Source organism: Nilaparvata lugens, chromosome 6 (genome assembly GCF_014356525.2).
Source record: "Nilaparvata lugens isolate BPH chromosome 6, ASM1435652v1, whole genome shotgun sequence".
In the NCBI taxonomy this organism is placed as follows: domain Eukaryota; kingdom Metazoa; phylum Arthropoda; class Insecta; order Hemiptera; family Delphacidae; genus Nilaparvata; species Nilaparvata lugens.
In genome coordinates this window covers 18,171,312-18,198,107 of record NC_052509.1, presented here as the reverse complement: position 1 = coordinate 18,198,107, position 26,796 = coordinate 18,171,312, and the positions used below count along the sequence as shown (strand labels likewise).

General features: G+C 32.1%; 1 protein-coding gene across 1 annotated transcript; it reads left to right on the top strand.

Moving 5' to 3' along the window:
- The first annotated feature begins 1,326 nt into the window (after positions 1-1,326).
- On the top strand, positions 1,327-24,977 carry LOC120351992 (pickpocket protein 28-like). The gene is made up of 18 exons (XM_039431374.1): positions 1,327-1,529; positions 3,709-3,942; positions 4,931-5,057; positions 5,772-5,941; positions 6,159-6,333; positions 7,186-7,453; positions 8,328-8,390; positions 9,134-9,302; positions 10,433-10,524; positions 10,976-11,019; positions 14,409-14,587; positions 15,033-15,251; positions 15,698-15,818; positions 16,636-16,805; positions 18,307-18,505; positions 19,665-19,932; positions 21,871-21,930; positions 24,835-24,977. The coding sequence occupies exons 2-18, from the start codon at positions 3,878-3,880 to the stop codon at positions 24,975-24,977; spliced, it is 2,532 nt and encodes an 843-aa protein (XP_039287308.1). The 5' UTR covers positions 1,327-1,529; positions 3,709-3,877.
- Positions 24,978-26,796: the final 1,819 nt, after the last annotated feature.

The window sequence follows — 26,796 nt, the reverse complement described above, 5'->3', positions numbered from 1 at the left end:
AACGTAAAAAAGCCAATAGCTCAATTACATCAAGATAAAATGTATCTGTTATGTTTTGAATTATTTTGATATAATATGCATACATAATATTATATGCATGCATGATAATTATTATACTACTATACACTATTCCTATTATAATATTATGTTTAGTTATTCCATAATATAATAACGTATTCCATTTTATGTTAAAATGAGAAATTTTCCGGTACCTTACAGGAAACCAACAGTCACCCGTGTAAGGCTCATATGGTTTTAATCCGTACAAGAGCATATATTTTGAAGTATTGGCAGAAAAAAGTTGTAGAGAGAAAAGTGTAGTTGAACCAGGACTTCCTATATACCTAGGAAGTATATAGTAGTATAAAGTAGTATATACGAGGTCCTGGTTGAACTGAAATATCACAAAATAAAAAAGAATAAACAAACCGTATAGAGAAAAATGTTTGGTAGATATACTAATTAAATTGAAATAGGACTATATCGATCAAATAGATTTGATATCAGTTGATTGATGGGAAGCTTTTACCACAAAAAATAAATTGGAAGGCTATTATCAATTTGAATGAGTTCGAATTCAAGTTGGAGCAATAGATTCCCTTCAAGATAATATTGATCAATTCAGAAGTAGATTAACTGACTTGGTTGCTTCTATCTGTTTATTCTCTGGCAACAAAATATTGCGACTTTTATCTTAGTCAGAAAAAATGGGGATTATCACATTTTGAAAATAATAGATTTTATTTATAATATCATGCTATAAATTTAATGTAAACACAAATTATTTCAAGTAGGGTAAAGAAGTTTGAAAGTTTTCGACAAACACAAAGGAGAATTCATAAATATTCTACAGTGTAAACAGAAAATAAAATTACAACTCACCAAAGTTGACTTCAATTCCAAAGTACCTTATATTTTTGTAAAATTTCCCTCAACTACCGTAATAAAGTTCAATTGATTCAATAATATTCAAGTTCAATCTGATAACAAGGATGAGCTCGTTTGAAGATTTTCAAAGATTCAACCCCAACAAGAAACTTAAACTGAAAAGATCCCGTAACAACTCTATAACTGTGAGTATTCAAAGTAATCAAACCAATTAATTATTATCAGAGGATTTGACATAATAGTGATGGCTCCATGAATTATCTATAATATTTAGAACTCAAACTCTATTTCTAAAATGAATTTCCTTTCCCATAAATTATTATACTAGAGTAAAGTGATGGAAAATAGTGATAAGTAAACAACATTTTACTGTTGTTTTAGAGTGAGTTTGACAATTCATAACAATTATGAAAGCATTTCACTGATTCTCAGGTCTCATCAAAAAAGGAAAGTGCTCAAAGTAAACAAGGCATATTTTTTATAAGAGCGCTCGATAAAATCAAGCAAGAAGATGAAAATTATGAAGATGGTGTCAAATGTGATCTGGGTTATGTTCTACAATATTTGAAAACCTATTGCAACATAACAACCCTACATGGATTCAATTACATTTTGAAACCAGGATCGGCTCTTTTTGAGAGGTAATAGGAAGTTTAACTTGTTTAGAAACTACAATTTCAAAAATCATTCATTTTACTTTCCTTGCCCTATTACCATAGGTAAGGAAAGTATTGCTTTCCGAAAAAAAATTAAGATACTCCAATTTCTAAATTTCTATACGTTTCAAGGTCCCCTGAGTCCAAAAAAGTGGTTTTTGGGTATTGGTCTGTATGTGTGGTGTGTGTGTGTGTGTGTGTGTGTGGTGTGTGTGTGTGTGTGTGTGTGTGTATGAGTGTATGTGCGTCTGTGTACACGATATCTCATCTCCCAATTAACGGAATGACTTGAAATTTGGAACTTAAGGTCCTTACAATATAAGGATCCGACACGAACAATTTCGATCAAATGCAATTCAAGATGGCGGCTGAAATGGCGAAAATGTTGTCAAAAACAGGGTTTTTTGCGATTTTCTCAAAAATGGCTCCAACTATTTTGATCAAATTTATACCTAAAATAGTCATTGATAAGCTCTATCAACTGCCACAAGTCCCATATCTGTAAAAATTTCAGCAGCTCCGCCTCATCTATGCAAAGTTTGATTTTAGATTCCCAATTATCAGGCTTCAGATACAATTCAAACCAAAAATTTCAAGTGGAAAAGATTGAGCATGAGAATCTCTACAATTAATGTAAAATAACATTATTTTCATCCAAAATTGAAAATAAGCTCAAAATTCGAGAAAATGTGATTATCCAATTGCAAACTGTTGGCAACTGTTGATTCTATTAAATAATTCACTATGAAGAGATTGCAGATCTAGTATGTCTCCAGCGTTATTGTCCTGTCACCAGCTGGCTCAGATCTTTGTTTATAAGTAGACTTGAGATGTGCGTGCACACTAGCGTCAGGTGATCAATTTTCATAACGGCAAGGAAAGTTGTGTGAGTGCGCCACACCAGATTTTTATAATAGTCTCCAATAAAACTCTCATTCTGAAAAACTAACATGTTCTTAGCCATTTTTTCTTTACATTAGATATTATACATTGTTTCTGTTTAATTTTATAATCTTCATGAATTCTTATTGATCCATTGCCTTTCACTGTTATTCATCACTCATGATTTACCTATCACATAATAATCACTGTTTTAGTTTTATTCACTCTTTACTTCATCGAGCAGAACTTTATTCTTTATTGATCCATACAATGAGTTCATCATCAAAATAATAGGAAGAGAAAGAATAAGGTAACCTTGTACTATTCCTCTCTCAAATTTAGATAAGGTTACACATAGATGTGATAGAACTAGATATGTGTATTGTGTACCGTAGGCAATATCAAAAAGGTCCCCAAAGGCATGTAACAGCCTATTTTGGGAATCCTTCAGTAACAAAGAATTTTTCAATTGCTTACCTGAACCTGAAACTATTGAAGTTTTCTTTTCAATTTTATACTAATAGTTTCAACTTCTGAAGAATATGGTACTTTGTTTGCGTGAAATCTTGTGTGTCTAGTGTGTCTAGAAATATTTCTTACTGACTTCCTCCTTGCATACAAATTGATAAAAATCTATCAATTGATATTCTCATATTGGTAGAAATTAACTGAAGTCAAATCTTTTATTTTTTAAAAATCCGGCGTCTCGCACAAGTTTTCAAACCCTTGTAAAGCCAAATTCCTCTTTAAATTAATAGTTTGCTCATTGCAATATTTTGATGATAGAAAATTTGATGCTAGACTAGTACGGTACTCATAATTCATCCAATCTAATTTTAAGTTAGTGTAGTTATATTATACATATTATTTTTATTTAATTAAAGTCTAATGTTTTATTTGTACCTACGTATGGTACCGTACTGCGATAATTAATCTAATCTAATTATAGTGTAGTTATATTATACATAATTCTTTTATTTGATTAAAGTCTAATGTTTTATTTGTACCTACGTACGGTACTGATAATTAATCTAATCTAATTATAGTGTAGTTATATTATACATAATTCTTTTTATTTGATTAAAGTCTAATGTAATATTTGTTAAAATCAAAGTCTTCAAACCAGCCAAAATTTTGTTGATAATAACATTTTGTACATTGTAATATTATGTTAATAGAAAATTTTAATTTCAATAAACTAATATTATTTAACCTTCGGTTATCAATTTATTTTTACAAAAATCAGTCTGACTCCATTGTTTTCTCTCTTCCCACTCCACAGGATTTTTTGGATTGTTGCCCTGATAACAGTTTGGCTCGGCGTTATTTTCGCCATTCACAATCAAGTGTTGAACTACATCAATAGCTCAGTGGTGATATCTGTGAGTGGCGAAAAGGTGAGCATTCTAGATGCCCCGTTCCCAGCCATAACAATTTGCAGTAAGAATCAGATGCGGCCTTCTCTTCTCAAATCGGTCGAATCCAACGGCAATAAGTCACCTTCTGATCTTAAAAGGTGAATAAAAATTGAGAAATGTATGTAGACTCAAAGTAACTAACAACGTAAATTCATCAATAATTCATTCAAGGTGAATAAGTAAGTTGATTGAAATATGATATTTCAACATTATATTAGTTGAACTGTGAGAGACGATTTGTTATTTCTCCATAATTATAACATTACTTAGTAGCGATTCATTCATTGCTACATTCTAGCTTTTCCATACATATTATGTGAACAGACGTTTTTAAATGAGTTATAGTGCGGTCCACGTTATAATGTCAGTATTTCATTGGTCTTGCTATCCTTGTCTATCATTCGACAAAGCTGATAGCGCTATCCTTTTCTAGCTCCATAACGCTACTAGATCGTTATTCAACAATGTAGAAATATGATCTGGCAAGGCAGAGAATCAGCAACGCCGTTCTTGTATCCTTTTTCACTGCCATTATAACGTGGACCTCACTATAGTACCGTATCAGACAAAAATGAGCTACTATATGTGAGGTAGGTGCTAGGCAACAAAAATAATAACAGCATAGACTATAGAATGAGCATGCAGAGTGTATGTTTCCTCTACGGTACCTATGAAAGTCAAATCATAGGGAAATTCATTCATGGAGACAGGATAGCCTATCTATTGTCCTGTTGAGTGTTGAACAGTTAAAATGTATAAAATGTATAATTAATATCGTACTACAAAGTCAGTTTTAAAGTACAATACCTAATTTATAAAAACCAATATTGGCTTGAAAATAATTTTCATATCCGGGGAACTATATCTAGGTAGTTATTATTCTCATTATTTTTATTTGAATTGAATTATCAAATTTTCTGCTCATCGTGTTTTTAGAGTTGGTACCTTTGTCATCCAAATGACAAGCACTATTTTTTTGAAGATTTTGCATGCTTTCTTCTGATTTTAATGAAATCACTCTATTATAAACTATGAATCTAATCATTGAAATGAATGAATGATTATTGACAGAACGTTCTATTGCAGATTATATGTATATTCAACCCTGGCCAGCTTTTGTGAAGCAAGTTCAATCGGTGATTACAACTATGATATTCATTTTAATCATAGTGTCATAAGAGATGATTGGGAGTTCTACTATATTTGGAAACAGGTAGGATTATTCTTTAATAGTTCACAGAAGATAACTTTTTTCAAATATTGTCCTTCAAAATATCATTATGAAACAACTAGGGCTCAGAGCCCCCTGGTAGGCCTAAGATGGTTTTTGGGCAGAGGTGAATAGTGAACAGGTTTAATAAGCCTAAGTTTAATCATCAATCATACATCTGTTTTAAGTATTAAACTATAGTATATAGTATCAAACTATATATCTAGTTTCATTTTCCTCTAGTTTACTTTAGTTGTTATTTATTTTAATCTGTAATTTTTAGTAATTTATTTTAGCGTAAAGTTGAAAATCTTATTGCTCATTATTGTTTAAGCTTATTCAGGCCTAGACAAGCTGACCGGAACTCACCCCTACACACAGATGTATAGTCTTTGTAGGGGTATTTAATACATTTCTATTACAATTATTGAAATTGTATTTAATATTGTATAAATGGTTTTTCTGGAATAAAGAATATTTGAATTCATCTGAAAGTAATCTCAAGTATTATTGAAACTGTTGATGCTGTATCAAAAGTACAGAATCATATGAGTATAGATAAAAAATGGATGACATTGATAGTTATTAAACTTCAATCAGATTAATAATAACTTAAATACTTTCTCTCATTTTTTTCAATATTCATACATCCTATGCAATGTTGAAGGGTTTGGGGCGGAGAAGTATGAAGTGAAGTTTTCAATATTTCATTCACAGATAGCTACCGACGAATGCAGAAGTATTGTCAAACAAGTAAAATGGAAAAATACTAGAGCTGCCAAAGATCCCTGCCAAAATACAGAGGCTTCAATGACAGTGGATGGCATCTGTTACTCATTCAATCTCATGTCTCCAAGTAAAAGATACAATCAGAAATTCGGAGCTCAGTAAGTACAATCTAATCATGGTTTCCAATATGGTTTTCTCAAACAAAATATATACTTCCCGAATATCTCGATGACACATAACTTAAATACCGTAGCATTGTAGTTATTTCAGAAAAGTAATAATTCAGCTTACACGAGTCATAAATTCCAGTTTTATTAAACCTAGCAGTAGGATATTCTTTTTTATAAATTTTATCAATATTGAATATTTTTTCAGGCATATTTTCAGTCATTCAACGAACAATATTAATGGAGATTCTGAAATAGAAGATTCAGATAGTGGACAAACTCAAATTGCAGGTGGCAACCTATTAACATCGGCAAAACTCTTTCTAGATTTTAATGCAGATGACATTTCTGAAGAATGCAAGTCTAAAGGATATGGATTTCTGGTATGTCGGATTTGGCTCAATATAGATCAATTATAGATTCATAATAATTGTGTATACTTAGTAATAGTAGGTGGAGAGCATAGGTAGTTACTAATGTAAATCATATTCACAAACATAAAACTATGTTAAATAATGTTGATTTCTCAACAAAGTAATATATAATTTTTGATGATACCTAAGTTACCATTCAGCTTATAAAGGTTTAAAGAATAAAACAGGTTAAACATATACCAGTACCGTATCATGCACATATATAGGAACGCCAAACTCTAAATTTGGTGGAAATCCAGTGTATATATTGACTCAATATATATCAAGATCTCAGTGCCTATCAGTAGTTATTGTAGAGTATTTTAATATAATATATTTAATATGCTCGATATAGCCTTTAAGGATAGCAGAGAAATGTTTCTATTTCAACTTGTTTTGTGTTATTTTCTGTTTATAATGTTTGTTTCAGACCATCCCATTTATTCCGGCCTTATTATTAGTTCAGTATAGGTACATAGGTACTTTATGTGTAGCCAATCGATCTTCAATAAGGCTTGTTTTGACGTAAAGCTGTAAGCCTCTATGTGTTGTAATTTTCCTATTGATGTAGGTAATGAATGAATAGATAATATGAGATACATTACCGTACAAACAGTAGTATAAGCTCTTATCAGTGCATGTGCTAAATTCTCCGGAAGAAATAATTCAGGCTTTCACGTCCGATCCTACTAGTATCCCCTTCTCATTATCAACAAAAATAATACTGTATTTCAATTCACCTTTTCTTTACATTCCATTGAATAATAATTTATTCATACATATTAATATGAAATCTATTGACAAAAAAATACGTTTTCGTAGGTGCGCGTACACAATCCGTTCGAAGACCCTCAAGGCCACCAACCTGCATTCATTGATGTTGATAAGACAACGACCGTCAAAATTCTACCGAAAATAATCACATCGTCTCAAAATCTCATCAATTGGAACCCGCTTGACCGTGGCTGTTACTTCCATCACGAGAGAAAACTGAAATTCTACAAAGTGTACACACAGTTGAATTGCGAAATTGAATGTCAGGCTAACACAACACTGGAGCAATGTGGGTGTAACATGTTCTATCAAATATGTGAGTACGCCCACAAAAATAAATTATTTTAATATTCAATAATTATTCAATTATGAGAATGAATTCTATCAAATTCAAAGATTATTATTGGATATTCAACTAGCAAGAAATATTTTATGAAATTGAGTGATTTTTTCATTCCACCATTTTTCATGAGTGATCAATTTGATATTTTATAATATTATTATTCTAGAGAAAATAATAGGATTTATTGAATCACGAAGGATCTACATAATCAAGCATAACTCAGTAGTATGTGACATGTCATATTCATTTTTATATAGTTGAAATAAGTTGTAAAAAAATAAAAAAGTTATTTATAGTATTTATATGAAAGATCAAATTATCAATTCAGAAATTTGAATCGTCTCACATCATTGATGCTATAGTATATATACGGTATCTCTTATAATTATTCTTGATTATTATCAGAATATTGGCAATTTTATTAAAATATTATGGTCTTCAAAATCAATATTGGGATGATCAGCCTGAAACCTGATCACATGCTTTATAACCTTTAATCCAATAATTATTCAATTATGAGAATGAATTCTGTGAATTCGTTTTATTCTTTACAGGATAATACCTTGAACTTTTTTCAAAATCCAAGAAAACCCTTATTTTCTTATTTATATTAGTCGAATGTGAAAATTTGTCAGAGGAGAATATTTTCAGGAACTCAAGTAGTATAGTAGTATTCTATGGAATTAACAATAATGTTATGTAAGTTATAATGCATTCTACTATAGCCTAATTCAAATATAATCAGTTTACTTGTTCGAATTGAATACAGCATTATTTAAATCACATTAAAAAGAATCTTTGTACTGCTGTGTTTTTCTCAAATTTGTGTTTCCTTTCATATCAACAGACAGTTTCACCGAATCCAAAATATGCGAGGCTGATAAGTTTCAATGCGTGCTGAATATCACAAGTAAGAATATCACATACGGTAATTACGTACCGGTAGCTAGTTTTCTTATAGGCTACATTTAAAATATTCGTGAAAGGTCAAGTTGTCAAACATAAATCACTTCTTCATTCATTCTAATTGAATATTTTAATACGCATTGATATTAGGCTTATATGGTACTTGTTGAAAGAATGCTAAATCTGCAGATTTTTTTGAAATACAGTGCCTAAGTGGAGATGAATAATCAAAACTCTCTTCTTATCAATAAAATATCAAGCATTAAGGAAACAAGGCACTTATAAATCAAAAACAAATTGAGTACATTAAATAAAAAGTATAAAAAAATTCCAAAACCACATATTTTATTGAAAGTAGAAATACCGGTTTCGGTTGTCACGCCATTCATAAACTTGATAAACTCAGATATTGACAATGGTATAACAACCGGAACCGCTCTTTCTACTTTCAATAAAATATGTGGTTATGACAATTTCTTAGTCTCTTTATTTAATAAGAATAATTACAAAAATATCAACTTCTCAACTACACAAAAAGTAACATCATAAAGCACCATCATGATGCACCTGGAATTTAAGATTATCGACGAATTAGGCTTAAAAATTTAAATAATTCATTTATTTGTCATTTCTGAAGGCATGTTAGCTTTTTTAATTCATTCATTCTAAGTCTATATCAATCTTGTTCAATATAGTTTATGTTTCTACATTTGTACTTATTCAAAAGGAAAATCTAATTATTTTCAGATAACGAAACAGGCAAAGAGCAAAACCCTTGTGGATGCCTGCCTGGATGCAATGAGTATGAATACGAGATAAGAACATACCCGACCACCCAGACTTGGGCTGAGGCTGAGTCACTCAACTCATCAATCGCATTCTCCACTCAAGGTTTCCATCTTGATAGAAGTAAACAGTACGTTCATTTCTCGTTTTCTCACATTTTCTTTGTCGAAATCTTACTTTTTACTCCTGTACTGTATTATTATTTTTTACATACAGGTGTGACCACGAAAACATTTGAATTTTAGAAAAAAAAATTAATGTCTCAAGATACTATTTATTCAACTTTAGTAAAATAGTTGTATAATATTATGTCATTTACTTTACATAGAGAAAATCATGTCAGTAAGGTGATGTCCTTCTTCCCTGAGATAATTTTCTATTCTGTCTAGGAAGCTCTTCCACACTCGTTGCAGTGTATCCTCAGTGATCAAACACCACCTCAATAAGTATCGTCACTTTTAAGTCAGCTGAACTGAGTTTTACTTGTGGGGACTTTAAAAAGAGAAAGTTTATCGACATAAAACCCGATTTTTGACTTGAAAGCGGTGATACGTACTGAGGTGGTGTTGATCACTGAGGATACACTGAAATGAGTGTGGAGGAGCTTCCTGGACAGAATAGAGAATTGCCTCAGGGAAGAAGGATGTCACCTTCCTGACATATTTTTCTCTACGTAAAGTAAATGGCATATAGACTACTCACAACTATTTTACTCAAGTTGAATAAATAGTAACTTGAAACATTAATATTGTTTTTTTATTTCTAAAATGTAAATGTTTCTCGTAGTTACCCTGTATTTATGTAAATTCACTTAACTATCCATATTCATTTTCATTGCAATAGATTTAATAATACCTAGCATTTTTAATTTCTTCTTCCTCTTGGATAAATTGAGAAACGAAATTTTCTCAAGCTATTTTTTCAATAGTAGGTAGCTTTTGGTTGGCCAGCACCTTCAGTATCCAGTTAAAAAAAAGTAAACATAGGTATAGGCTGCTAATAATAACAATATCTGTATGGCTTTTATTGGTGGGGAGTCCCTGACGGGAGTTCCACCTTGCCTGAATAACTTATATTATTTAAGCCGTCAATGGGCCTTACGACTGTCATACTTCAGCCATGACCGACATTTTAACGTGCCCATCCGTTAACACGATAACATAGGTACTATTTTAAGCTTAAGGTTATATAGTAATAAAGTATTCTGTTAAAATGAGAGATTACTTTCATTGAAGTGATCTGAATTTTTTATAATTTCAGAAAATCATACTCTTCAATCAAGCTTGAGTATAACAATGAAGGTATTTCAAAAAAGTCAAGAATTGGCATTTACTCTTTCACTGCATTCATTGGTAGGTTGACGATTTCATTCCTTTCTCAGGATTTCCTTGGATTAAGTCTATTGATATAATAGAAAGGCTAATCCATTGAAAAATGTTCCACTAAGGAATTCTTTGGAGTAAGTCTATTGATATAATAGAGAGGCTAATCCATTGAAAAATGTTCCTCTGATCTCCACATAAACTCAATCTGAAGATGCGATGTCCTTGACATGATTAAGGATGATGATAGCGGTATCTATTTATTGGATTGGTTTATCCAATAAATATATTTTATAAGTATAGGTATTTTCTAGAATCGTTTATAAAAACGGCCCTTGAATGCTTAACTGATAAGAGAGATATTTAGTTGATGTGGCAAACTGGTAAGATTATTCTAACTCTGGAACAGTATTATTAGAATGGTTCATTATTTCAATGCGAAAATTATCAAGAAGATAATGTATGATTTTTTGTTTTTTAGCTCAGATAGGAGGCTTGCTTGGTTTGTTCGTTGGATTCAGTCTGGTCAGTTTAATAGAAATGATTTACTTCACTTCAATTCGTTGGGTGGTCACAAACTCTGACGCTAACCACAACACCAGTAGAGCAAAAGAGCCGTCCATTTTCATAAATTGATTAATTAGTCATAGTATAAGTTTATTATTCACTATTGAATTCAATTCAAAACCAGAAGTTTTGGACTACAGTAGCGCCTGTTTTCTCTTTCCAATATATTGTAGTGTGATTCAATGAATGAATTATTAATTATTATCATTATTAGCCATGTTTATCAAAGGAGTAGCCTGTATAAATTAATGTCAATAAATGTGTTGATACTATGAATTAATAAGATTGTAGATGAGAATGTATTATACAGAGTGTTTCAGAAGTAGTGTCGAACATTTTAGGGTATTTTTCCTGGATGATAGGAGAGTACAATAAATGTCGTATTTGAAGTGTCCAAAACTTATCGGTTATAGCTGCCATTTTGTTTTTTTCACTTACGAATGTTTATCTCAAGAACGAAATGTTGTATTGATCTGAAATTTGACATGAATATTTATGCTATGAAGACTCAACTTTAAAAAATAAAATAGAAAATTTTCGATGTAAATTTTCAAATTGGCGGCCATTTTAAATTTTTGTTGGCAAATTTCACGAAAACCGTTCACTTTACAGAAAATTTTCAAGAGACAAAAGTTAGAAAATTTTATCAATATTTCATGAGGATGCCTTATTTATTAAGATTGATTGAGGAGTAACAGAGAAATTAATTCTTTTCCTACTGCAAGCATGACCACTTTTCACCATTATTAAACATCAATATCAAATTTTCAATTCCGATCGTATTTAAGATAAAGCGTTGAAATTTGGTATGGATCCATATGGTCTTACAGCTGATTTTACAATGTTTTTTCAGATGATTTTGTTTGTCTTGTGCATGCATGCAGTACGAAAAGAATTAATTCCTCTGTTATTCTTTTATCAATCTTAACAAATAAGGTATTCTTGAAATCTTGATAAAACTTGACAACTTTTATGTCTCTTGTAAATTTTCTGTAAAGTGAACGGTTTTCGTGAAATTTGCCATAAAAAATTTAAAATGGCCGCCATTTTGAATACTCACATCGGAAATGTTTCATTTCATTTTTTAAAGTTGAGGCTTCATAGCATAAATATTCATGCCAAATTTCATATCAACATGTTCGACACTACTTCTGAAACACTCTGTAGATGAGAATATCAAATAAATGATTGAGATTGGAAAAATGTTATTTTCATCGACTTCCTATTATATCTTCAAATCATTATTTTATTATCTATAAATGATAATATTACTATTATCTCGAGTTTTGAAATCGATTTGTGTTATTAGAATGTGAAAATCCATCACACAGTATATGCTTATTATGAACCTATAAGCTTCAATTGATACATTTATATTCAAAAGGGTCTCTAGAGCGTAATTAATGAGGATATTTCTATAAATTTATTAAACAGAGCAATGGAATAAATCATTTTTTATTGGAAAAACAAACCGAAACCCTAAGAAAGTTAATGTTCCCAAGCAGCAAGGAAATGATTTGAAAGTGCTTGAAACTAATTTCCAGTGATTCATCCTAATTAGGATGAATCTAATGTCAAAAATGAGAAGGATCAACTTTTAAAAAATTAGAAGGAATTCATTGTAGGCTACACCAAGCATCTTCTAAAAACTCAAAATTCCGTTCATTTGCAATAGTTATGAATTGTAATTGATGATTATTAGTCAAGGTTATAGAATCAAAGTAATAAAGAATGTGAATAGCAGAAAACAATACAAAATGTTTGGCCTCATATTCATGATCAACACGATTCTTAGAAAAACCAGCAACACATATTCATATTGAATGGAGTAAGAACTATTTTACTTTTTTAATTAATATAGCAAAACAAAATAATCTGTCTCTTGAAATCGAGTTGATAGCGAAGTGTTCAGTACAAACTACAAATTAAAAATATCGAACGCACTTGTTACATTATTAAAGAAGCGGTAGGTACTCTACCTACATACTGAATTTCCATGCAGTTTGAATGTTAATAACTATTTATATTATTTATTTTTTCTTCCAACTTTATAATGTCAAATCCCGTATTGTTATATATTCTTCATTCAAAATAATATACCTCTATTAGAGAAGAATAAATAATTCAAACCGGTAATTGAAAATGACAGATTGATTCGACTGATAACATTTCAATTAATTATATCAGCTATGAGGTTACATAAAAGTAGAATCATCTCCAGCTATGCTTTTAACTTGATTAAAAATTCTAAATTGAATGAACCGATATTTTAATTACTTATAATAGGCTTTGGGGTTACACTAAATTGGAAGGAATCGATGAATTCCTATTTTCTGTCATACGATTACAGATTTAATGTCAGGGATGAGTTAAAGCTAGCTTTCCACTGTACTTTTGTCATAATTATAGATCTGAACCGAACATTATGGAAGCAAGGAATGTTACAGGCCTACGTCATCATGGATCTAATCTCACCAATAAAGAGGTGTAGTATCGACACTCGACGCATGGTTTTGGAAATTAAGTATCAACACTAGATCACTCCTATCTCAATATTTGAATGATTTATGGATTTGTTTTTAATTTAGTAGGCTGGAAAGGAAAATGCTAGGAATATATATAGCCTTTATACTAGGCTACCGAAACCAAATTACAACTATCAGCATTAGGTACCTGAATGTGAAGCATTGATGATGTTACAGTATTCACAAGGAATAAATTGCTGACAGAATATAATGAATACAACCAGATACTAGAATAACTGATAACAGTAAAGAATAAATAATCTTACTACATTCTAGAGTGAGTAAACGTGTTTCGAGGGAATTAAATTGTAAAAAATATATTTAATTCTGTCGATTTTTTGAAATTTGGACTTTAGACGATATTACAAATAAAATAATATGTATTAATATAAAAAAAACGTTTCTCCCTAGCCCCTGCATGGATTGAATTCTCACATTATTCTTCTGATACTTTTTGATATAATATTCCTCATACTCCATTGCCTAGCCTACGCGGCTACGCGTAACTTACAAATAAAATATGTTTGCATCACCAGCAAGTGAAACAAGTTCCTTACCTGATATTGTAGATCCAGTCTATGCGTAAGATATAAAAATATATTAGATACGTATATTGAAGAATAAATATTAAAAGTAATTTTATTATAGGCCTGAATTAAAAGAATAGAAGTAATTCAAATGTATGATATATAGTAATAACTTAAATGCAATGTATAACCTAAATTAAGTAGGCTATATTGAATCTAATAAGTAGGCCTATCTACAAAAAAATAGATATAGATATTGAAAGCCAGCAATATATAATAATGAATTCATTTTCAGCTCCCAGAAATGTCAAATCAAAAAGAGCAGCTTCAAAATGAGAAGAATAATTTACAACCAGGAATTGAAAAGAAGTGTGGTAGGAAGCCTGTTTTGGAATATCTTGAGAATTTCTGTAACACTGCAACGCTACATGGATTGAGATACATTGTTGAGCCGAAACGCCACTGGTTTGAAAAGTACGTTATATAGCTTATAGTATTGTAACTTAGTGTAAACGTAAAAGATACTTATTTGAAACATATATAGGAATAGAATTATATTGTCCAGTAGTATACCATATATTGTCTTTGTTCAAATATAGCCTACATATTCTACTACTGCAGTCACATCAATAATATTACTTTTACCATTGTTCTAAAGTATGTATCTTTCCTCCCTATCCTTTTTTCATCATTATCATGCCAATTAATAAATGCTTATTTAGTATTTTTATGGTGGTAACAATATTAGAATCATACTATCATTACTATATCAGTGGACTAATCTCTATTGCAAGGTAACTAGGTACCAATTTCAGCTACATGATTCAACTAAAATTATATAAAAAATTAATGATTTCTGCCAAATTATTATTATTATGGTTCCAGCACATTGATCTCATCTTATCAATTTTTATTTCAGATGCTTCTGGATAATTTCACTGATAATAGTGACAATTGGAGCTGTGATCATTGTGCAGGCTGAGGTTGAGAACTTCTCCAACAGCCCAATAGTGATGTCTGTTAGTGGTGAGATTGTACCAGTATGGAACATTCCTTTCCCTGCAATAACTTTCTGCAGTAGAAACCAAATAAGACCTTCGTTTCTGACCAAAGTTGAAAGAATAAAGCAGGATTTGAGGTGAATAAAATGCTTTAATTCATAATTATGTATTTATCTGTTAATTATAAGTCTATCTGTAACTATGACGAATCAATAATAAGTCTATTGTAACCAAAATTATTGTATCTCATGATTCTTAGTACGATACCTATTGTTGAAATTATTATTATATTTTTGTTGTGTGAAGCCACAAATTCTGAGCGGTGCTCAAGTGGTGGCATACAACATGTCATTTTTAGAATGGAGTCACATATATGAATGCTCAAAAACACTCCTCAATGGTATAAGGACAAGCCTCTACCAGGGTCCAAAATATTTTTTAGAGACGCAAGACTGTCTCAATAAATTAGTGCTTGTTTGTGACAAAGTCTCAAATGTTTTTCCAATTTACGTTCTTTATACATATTTTCCTCTTCATCTACTACAGTGATTGACTTATTATATTTGACCTAATTTTAACACAGGATTAACGTATCCGATATGGAGCAAGCGTTTTGTAGAGCTGACTCAGAAGACGCTCTATTCAATAAAAAATACTACTTCAAAGGAAAATTGGACAGAAAATCGTCTATGAAATGGTCTGAGGTGAATTCAATGATAATATTAATAATTATAGAAAATTATAAACTACAAATACAAGGGACTATCATATTTTCTGTACAATGTCGGAGACTACTATAATAAAAGAGAGAAATAGAGAGTATCATATTATTTTTGTTATAGACCTGATATGAATTAAGATTTTTGAAGTAGGTGATGAGGATTTTCCTATACTACTAAACAATTTAATCACACAACTGTGTTGTTTGGCCAAGATTAATTCATTTCATTAATTTTGCAACAGTTTTTTCATGTTTTGTTTATTCTAGTTTCCAAGTAGGCCCATCGTTTTTGTACGTAGGTCAGATAAAATAATGTAATTTTTGTAATCATATTAACAAAAATAAATGAATAGATGAAATAAGTGAAAAATTAAAAATTTTACAGAAAAATACATACTATTCTATTTTATTTTCGTGTAGCACAAAGTTGTCAATTTCCTTTCAGTTGTATTCTGTATATATTTTTGTGCAATAAACGATTTGATTTGATTTGATTCTGTGTGAACTAAAATGTTAATCACCTTCCATGATAACTCAATATAATTCTCAGCTTTTATTAATCCAACTTTTTGGATGATCTCGATCCAGAATAGAAAATATTAACTTTGTTTCATTGATTGTCTTGACAAACATATTGCAAATACACTTTTTTCTATGTTTTCACACGACATGCAGTCATATAATATAACAACATATAGTCAATATTTGACTGCATGTCGAGTGAAAACCATAGAAAAAAGTGTCAAAGAAATACGTCGCAGCTCGAAATGGATCAAGAAGCCATCATCTTTATATTGCAGATGTTTGACGAAGAATGTAGTGGCATTGTAAAACAAATGACCTGGAAAAACCTGCCGCTGGGTGAGTTGTCTTGCAAGTACATACAATGGACAAGTACAGTGCAAGGAGTGTGCCACACATTCAACATGCTCCCAAAGCATCAACTTTATAACAAAAAGTACTTCGAGAGGTATGTCATTCGACCACACTACAAATGCGTTGTCAATCGATTGTACCGATTGAATTTCTTCTTCTATTGTTATTTTTCCTTGTAAAATTTGAGTTGTACTGTTGGAAGTTGAATAAGTACATGAATAAATGAATAATAATGAGTTACGGTGATAAATTTATCGTCAATTAAGTTGAGTTTAATTGATTTCGGGAGTTTCACAAACCAATTCCCTTAATGAAAATGTGGAATAGATCATTTATTTAAGATGATTCTCAGCTTTTATTGATCCAACTTTTTTGATGATCTCGATCCAGGATAGAAAATATTGCTCAAGTCGAAAATACAACAGCTATTCAATGAGTTTTTTTAATGCATCACTCATCACCCTTTTAAATATAATATTAGTCCACAGTCTACTAATCACACAAAAATATAACAATGAATCATAAATATTGTGGCTTCTCTTCTGGTTTAATTACATTTTTACAGTTCAAATTTATTTTTCATGTTATGCATCGTATAAAATACAATATTAACACAAGTCATAAACATCACATCAAACAATATACATCAAAAATACATCACAAATGTCACCACAATATACATGAAATATAGTCTAAATAATTAAAAACAAAAAGAAGTTATTATCACAGATGGAATTGAAGTTGAATACACTAAAAACAGTGGGATCAAAAGTCCAATACTTAAAAATTTACTCTTCAAATAATAATTATCTTTTCCTACAGTTACCTTGCACTGATTACAGAACGCAAAGAATCACTTTTCCGCTCTAGTGCGCAAAGTATTACTTTGCGTACTCTTAATAGGTACTTTGCGTATTATGTTGCAGCCATCCCAATCAGCTGTTGACATTGTTGGCGTGTATTTTGAATGCAAATTTGTTCTATCTATATTTTTTCTGATTTTCAAATAAATAAAAATGATAATTCATTAAATTATACATTTTGAATATTATTAATTATTCATTATTTCAAATAATATTTTTTCATTCATAAATTGATTGGTTGAAAAGTTATTTAGAAATCAAGGTTTACTCAAAATTATTCAAATTTTCAAATTAATTGGATTGATTTAATTTTTAATTTAAATAGATTATCGATTATTAATTTTCAATTGAATTGTCAAGTTTAAAATAAATTAAAGTTGTTATTGATAACAAAATTATACAGACAAACATTTGATGGATTTCAGCCATCATTTTACCCATAATCAACCATTTCTCATATTCAATGGTAAGTGTAGGAAAAATTTAATGTGAAATACGTGAGCAAAGTTCCTCTGCTGCACTCAAGAAACCATTCCACCCTCGGCTACGGCTCGTGCGTAAACGTTTCTTTCGGTGCAGCAAACTGTCACTTTGCGCACTAGTTGCACAAATAACTTTAATAATTCTATCAGTAACTTGATCATTTAATTTTAGTGACTATTCATGATTTTTCTCCTATAACAGGAATACAATAATTTATTGCTGTAATAATTTATTTCTTGTGTTATTCAGTCTATCAGATTCGCCGAACCATGACACAGACGCTATGCCACCCAATTGGATGCCAGAAAGTGGATTCAGCACATTGGATGAAGAGTCGATTCCTTGGAGAGTGGCCGGCGGAAGTCTCTTCAGTTCGGCTACTCTCTTCCTTGATTTGAACATAGATGACATGTCACCAACTTGCAAGGGGAAAGGATATGGATTCATGGTGACTTTTCAATAACCTCATATGAAATAAACACACGAAAAATATTTAATTATAGAAAATCACCATAGTACCCTTTTTATTGTATTCTTTATGCATCACTAGTTTTGGCATTAATGACATTCTCAAGTATCCTTTCAGAAATACTTTTATTTGCCCTAAGTTAATGCCCAATTAAAATGCCAAAATATACAGAATATTTTTTATCATTCTACTTGAATGGCTATATTAATACAGAACCTAGGTTTTAATACTTGGAGCATCCTATCATTATTTGCAGGTTGAGCTGAAAGAGTTATAAGCTTAACTATATTATTGTGTTTTCACTCAATTATTATTTCAAATTCTACAACATTTCTGATAATAAGTGTTTAACCCAGACAGGAGTTTTTTTCAAGTTGTATATATAATTATTATAAATTACTCGTTCTTATGCTTAGGCTAATAACTGAACAGAGATTTACATATAGATACGAGAACTTTCACAATTTCGCGAGAGCAATAAATTCTTGAGGACTTGAATTGAAATTAATTTATAATAAGAAATCAGTGATTTCATTTTATGTTCGGTATGTGATTGTTTTATAAATATTAATTTTACTAAAATTCTTCATCATGTTGGTTTGTTATACTGCTTTTGTAGGAAAACTATGATTAATTATTTTACGACTCATTTGTTATAATTGGTACATTGCTTATATTAGAAGATTTGATAATACATACGATACTACCAGCGTAGTATCATTTTTCAAATTTCATAGTGTACCGTATTCATGGATATTAACTTTTTGGTGAGGGTACTTGAATTTTCAATTTCCAGATTTATATTCATAAAGTACTCTTCCTGATTATTTTTAGGGTGTGATATGCAGTGAATGATTTGGTATGAACCCTATTCATCTACCGTATGTAAGGGATGATTTTCTGTTCAACTATTCTCAGATGAACAAGGAATGATAGTCCCTAAGGATTTGAAGATCTTTCTTACTCTCAATATGGTTGTGCGTAGAAAAAACTTGTTAATGATGAAAAAGAATGATAATTTTTCAAATATGAAAACATTTTAATAAATAAAATATATTTTAACAGATAAAACATTTTGGAAAAATGAAAAAAATTTTAAAAACTTTTGAAAAGAGACTACTTTTTAAATTGGATGCAGATAACCCTTCACAGCCCAGCGGAGCTCCCGCACGGCCATCAGCCGGTGTTCGTGGAGGTGGACATGTTGTCGATGATAATCGTGAGTCCGCGCATCGTGACCACCTCGAGTGACCTTGCAGTGTGGTCGCCCGCCGCCAGGGGGTGCTACTTCGCCAGCGAGCGCTCGCTGCACTTCTACAGCATCTACACGCAGCACAACTGCAAGCTCGAGTGCGAGGCCAATGCCACGCTGCAAACCTGCAACTGCAACATGTTCTATCAGCCGCGTCAGTCTCAAAGTTTCAAATTCAAATCTATTTGTTTCTTTTATCACTAGTTATGTTATGTTATGTTTATAGGGACGGATTCAAAGATCCAAAGGTTCAAAGAACCCCACACGTCAACCGGAGCTTTATGTGTTTCCAAGTACGTTATTAGTTGGGCAAATCAATCAATGTGTGTCCTTTACAAGATCCAAGAGTTTTTCCCTATACTAACATCCCAATCGTCACCTGGTTGCTTGCATTCAAGCAGAGCTTTTCTTCTTGCCCCTAGTCTCTCGCAATCCAGTGTTATATGCTTGGTAGTCTCTTTTAAGACTGATTGGTCCTCGTGACCTACGTGAGTTCCACTCCTGGCCTTCTTTGTAGGCCCTTCCGTTGAGAGAAAGGTCGCCAAATTGCCTCTAGGGCACCTGGTCATCCTCGACTCAGCCTCTTGACCTGGATTTGTGCCTGGAGTTTCACCCATCTCTGGTCTCTTGGGTTTTTTTATTTTTGCTACTCCGAAACTTTGCAGGGTCAGAAGCCTCACCTCTTCCACGAGAAGTTTTGCCTGAATGGCCACCCTTCTTTGAGCAGTGGTCTGAAAAGCTTATCTTTCTTCTCCAGTTGGGATGGATGATTGAGCTTACGTCATCCATGCTGTGATCAGTATAAGCCTTTTCAATGTTGATAGCCTCTACATAAGAGTGCAACGGGATTTCCTGCGTTCCTGAAACACCCATTTCAGATTGAGTAACCTGCCCTGATGGGACAGATCCCAATGGATTCGAAGACATGGCAACTTCTGGAGTTGCCTTGGGGTTTGGTTTGTTCATGTGGTTCCCACGAGCAGCTGAGGAAGTGGAGTCAACCCATACAAAGCCCCGCATGTCCAGGCAAGGCTAAATACTGCAGGAGGGCGCCTGGCATCCTACAGGCACAGTTAGAAACACCATATAAAAGCACCACCCATCAAAACGGTCCACATCACACCTTGGTTTGGCCCCCTGTGGGTTGGAGGAGCTTTGAGTCGATCATCGTACTCGAGAATGTGTTGAAAATCAGAATCCACCCACAGTATCCATGCTTGTCGTAGGAGGCGACTAAAATGGACTCCAAGGCAACTCCAGAAGTTGCCTTGCCTTCAAACCCACGGGATCTGACCCATCAGGGCAGTTTCGGAGGAGCAAAAAGAAAAGCCCAAGAGACCAGAGATGGACAAAACTCCAGACACTAATGTGGTTCAAGAGGCTGAGTCGAAGGTGGCCGGGCACCAGAGGCAGTTTGGCGTCCCCTTCCTCAGCGGAAGGACCTACAAAGAAGGCCAGGAATGGAACTTACGTAGGTCACGAGGACTAATCAGTCTGAAGAGACTGCCAAAGCATATCACACTGGATTGCGACAAGGATTGCAACCAGGTGATGAATGGAATGTTAGTATAGGGAAAAACTCCTGGTTCTTGTAAAGGACATAGGTATTGGTTTGCCTAACTAACATACTACTTGGGAACACAATAAGCTTCGGTTGACGTGTGGGGTTCTTTGAACCTTTGGATCCTTGAATCCGTCCCTTCAAAAACAATAAACAATTGGGTTGGCCTAAGAAGAAGTAAGAATATGACCAAGGAATGCCGACAGATAGAAAAAGAAAAAAAGAATGGCTCAATGCTAAGTCAATGGAAAAAGTGGCATATTCTAGAATTGGAAAGTTCCAAAGCATATTAAGAAGGATAAGAAGGGCTTTGGAAAGGGGGTACCTTTTAGTCGCCTCCTACGACAAGCAGAGATACTTTGGTTGTAATCTGGTTTTCAACAAATTGTTGAGTACAATGTTCGACTCAAAGCTCCCCAACCCACAGGGGGCATAGTATAAGTAGAGAGTAATACTCAAATAACTTAAAAACAATAGCGCAGTATTCGATTTAAACTATCATATGAGTTTATAAATTATTTATTTTTACAGACGAGCTGAATGTGCCGCTTTGTGATGAAACAAAGATGGATTGTGTACTGGGATTGTTATGTAAGTATGGATTATATCAGATAGTTTATGCATCAATAAAAAATTTGAATACTGTATTAAAAACTTCAAGTTTCCAAAAATAGGCAACGTTAGACCATTTTTGTGCTTGGAGTTTCTTTTTGTTCTATTGTGTTTCAGAACACATAGTTCTTCATTTGACATTGTAACACATTACATCAAACGAGATATTGCACTTTTACAGCCAAAAAATGAAATAATAAGTACCTATATAATTACATTATTCAAAACTGTCTGATATACTAGATTCAGGCTAATAATAGGTTGCAATAAAGAATTATTCTACTTGCTGAATTCTTAAAATTTTCTTGTAACTTGCAAATAAGAATAAAGAATTTGAACTTGCAAGCACACAATTTACTGTCCATAATAATACAATAATTATTCAATATGTTATCATGTAAAGTGATCTTCATAGTATATATATATTATATATATATATATATAGATATATATATATATATATATATATTATATATATATATATATATATATATATATATATATACGCGTGACTATATATATATTGTCACGTTACTTTTGGTGGAATAACGCTTAGCCTCTTGCTTGGCGTCAATCGGTAGAGCATGAGAGTTATTTAATAATTATAAAATCTGGTCGTGGTTTTCCTAGGATATAATCTCACTAAAATCTTCATAGGCTCAGACAGGAGCTTTCGCAATAATATAATACTGATAATTCATAAAGATATATATATATATATATATATATATATATATATATATATATATATATATATATATATAACTTATATCCTATAGTATTGAGGAATAAATGAATGGTACACCATAAAAAATTTGATACATATATTAACAAATAATCTCAAAAATATATCAAAGAATAAATATAGAGCAACAAAAATATATGATAAAACAAGAAACGAAATCAAATGAAATATCACAGATTAATGCTATTTTTGAGTTCTATAGCACGAAACTTTACCATGTGCCTTCACTTCATTGATCATATGCATTTATCTGCATGTAGCTTCGACATCAACTTGCTGTTGCTTGTCGATTTGGATAATCCTATCTCATATATAAATTTCTCAAATCAGAGCATGATAAATTGACAAATCAATAATTAAATATATATTAATTTCTATAGTTTCCAATAAATATATATTATATATCTCAGGGTGCAAGATTCGGCACCTGACGGAAATAGATAGATCAATTTATCTAATGAACCAGAGCTACATTATATTATCACAAATTACATTATAAAATTAATGATCATGTGAACATCTGTATTATCAGCTTAGAACTTAGTATTCTTTTAATTGGTGTATCTTTTGATAAATGAATTGACTCGTTATTATTCAATAAAATATTTCTTATACCATTTTAAAACTCGCGCAAGTATTTTCATTACTTTCTCAATTTTTTAAAACCTTTTCGACGAGCTAGCTTTTATTTCTTATTTCATTTGAAGCACTGAGGGTGCCCTATCACTATTTCAAATATTATTCACTCACGTGCTGGATTTTCTATAAGTTGCTGATGGCGATCCAAACTCCTTGTAGTCCTGGATTATTGGTGGCCAAAGTTGTCTCTTCCAAGGGATTAAAAATATTTAAATGACTTTCGCTTTACTATAGCATCACAAAGTCTTATGAAAAATTAATAATTCGATTTAACTTTAAGTTATTAAAAAGGTACAGTAAGATATTGCGCTCTACAAATTTTGGTGACATCTCATGGTAGTGGTTGGCAGGCAAGTGGGCAAGTTCTACCTTCTTTTTCACAATTTTCATTTCCGACTTGCAAATTTACATAAAATTTAAATAATCTGTTACTACACCATTCAAAGCTCAAATAGTTCGTGCCAATCTATTAAATTATTACTTATATTGAATCTCTGATAATTTATCTGCCTTTGGGCTGTATCCAAAACATAAACTGAACAACAATAATTCATAAATTTTTATCATTTATAGAAATATATACAAATATTTTTGAATCGGCTCACTATTACCGCCCATCAATTGCTACCATTTGATTGGTTCATGCAAATTATTATAGTATACATGCGCCTAGGATCCTCCTAATTCCTTAATACATTAAATTATTTTTATCTGGGTTTTTTAAATACATTTTTTACATGCAAAGTAATTTTCTAAAGATTATAGGTTGTTTCTCGTATTATAACAATTAGTCATGTGGATTTTTGGTTCTTCTAGTTGCATACCATTTAATTACAATAAATTTCTGCCAAGGTGTCTGGCTAGATTCTACATTATGCGACTCAGTCGATCATTAGGTCGCCAATCAATAGATATTTTACGCCTAACCTCAAATTTGTAATACTTTATATAATATATATAAGTAGCACATTACACATCAAAGTGGAATAGGTAGACTCTTCTAAAACAGTTCACAGCTTTCATCAACGTGATGACACTGATGAGAATTCAAACAAGAAATGGCGTTGATCAGTCGATCGTCGTTGATAGATCCGTTTTTGTGTAAGGACTACTGTAGCGCTGTGAGTGGTGGAATTGGAAGCTCGTTTTCAACGTGTTTTCAACGATAGATCAACCGTTGAAAACAACGTTGCATTTAAAACGTTAAAAAATTCAACCGCTAACGGTTATTCAACCTCAACAACCAAATTTCAACGTTGGAAACACGTAGGTGTGCTACCTGGGATAACATTAAATCTAGTAGAACTTTACATGGAGGAGCCACTGTTGCTCAATAATAAGTTTATTACACACTGACTTATTTGTTAAACTACATTTAAACCTCACATTCAAAAATCAATACACTTTTCATCAATAGTGTAGATGTAAACCTTCAAAATTTAAGTAGGCTACATTACTTTTAGGAGATTATTTTCAAATCTATCGTACATTTGTTTCAGCAAACTTGGGAGGACTACTTGGATTATTCATTGGTTTCAGTATTGTAAGCTTAATGGAAATTGTCTATTTTGGACCACTGAATGTTTTTGGATACCTGTTGAAGGCACTTGGAAAGAAGAATCACAAGATAGCTCCAAAGTAAGCACCACTAACATAGATGAATATCAAGAAAAACAAAACATAAATGACCAAAACTGCAGGCCAGATAAGAAATATCTTCTTTAAAAAAATATTCGAAAAGCTTGAATCCATGAAAAAATAAACTACAGTGCAAAACTTTCTTGAATTTTTACTTTACCTTCCCTATTTAAAGTATACTTACCTTAATATACCTTTCTATATTTCACATAGTCCTAAGGTGAGCATTGATGTTAGCCTATAGTTTCGACTGATGAGAAGATCCCTAGTTAGTTGGGGCTGGGGAGGGCGGAAATAGAATGAAGCCAACTGCGCCCGCCTGACTGCTGCTGTACTCCTAATTAAAAAATTACGGCATGCTGGCTGCTGATGTCTCAAATAGCTGGATTATCAAAAATGTTATTGCTACGCATAGTAGCGTTTTGATGCTGCGGGAGGTCAAGGCATACTATAACACTATGTGCCGGTTGCACAATAGCCAATTGAATTTTAATCGTGATTAATTCAACAAGAACCAATCAGAGAAGCCGTCTTATAAAAAATGCATTCTCTGATTGGTTCTCGTGGCCTTTGTGCAACCGGTACTATAACTTAGATTGGCCATGGTCCAGTAGGGATCAAGTTGAGAGTTCGGTACTGTACCGAATATTTTAAAAGATGCTGACAGTTTGAAGTGAGTTTCGCTACCGTATAGCTAGTTGGCCATTATATTATATTCATTGATTAGGTTAGCACAAACATTACAATGATCGGAAAAGAAAAAACAGGCATATATTTATATTATAGATTTATGGTGTTGTAGTGGTAAAAGCCAAGTGTAATGAATAAAAACTATGTGGTAGTGAAATAGCCTACAACTCAACACTTCAGTCTGAGGCCCGGTTGCACAAAAGCCGGTTATTTCAACTGTGATTAATTCCACGACAACCAATCAAAGAAGGCCTTTTAGAAAAGACGGCTTCTCTGATTGGTTCTCGTGGAATTAATCACGGTTAAAATTTAACCGTGTAACCGGCACTCAGACTTGGTGGGATTTCTAAGGATTGCTGACATTTCAAAATACATCTCACTATATAGAGTAGTAGGTAAATGAGTTTAACGATTCTATAGTGGAATATTTTTCTAGTACGATACTAGGGAAACTAGAGTGACATATTATCAAGTACGATATGGCATTAGTTTTGAAAAATTATATAGGTATGGATTTTCCGTTATCCTACATATTCAGACGATCAATTCAAATTTACCAAAAGGTGTGTTTTATTAGGTCTATCATTTTTCTATTTTCCTATGAATATTATTTTCTTACATAAATCGTGTCCGCACTCGTACAATAAAATCAATAACACACTGTCGGATTCGAAAGATCAAGTTTCGTATTCGTATGAAAGAGTGGAGTAGTAGGCCTATAAATCTCATAATACTGCACAATTTCACAGAAAAGATTAGAGGTCAGGAGAGAGTATGAATTTTTCGTTATCCTACATATTCAGACGATCAATGCAAATTTACCAAAAGGTGTGTTCTATTATAATTCTTCTATCTTCCTATGATTTATTTTCTTACATAAATTGTGTCCGCACTCGTACAATAAATCGTATTTGTATAAAAGAGTGGAGTAGTAGGCCTATTATAAACTCATAATACTGCACAATTTCACAGAAAAGATTAGAGGTCAGGACAAGGATATATTCTTTTTTACCTGTGACGAATGTACAAAATATTTTTTCATTGCGTGTCTTCATAACTTGCCGCATTTCGACCTCTTGATAATTGATCGTACTCAGCTGCGCTTCTTACAAACGTCGTCAACCGGGGTGACT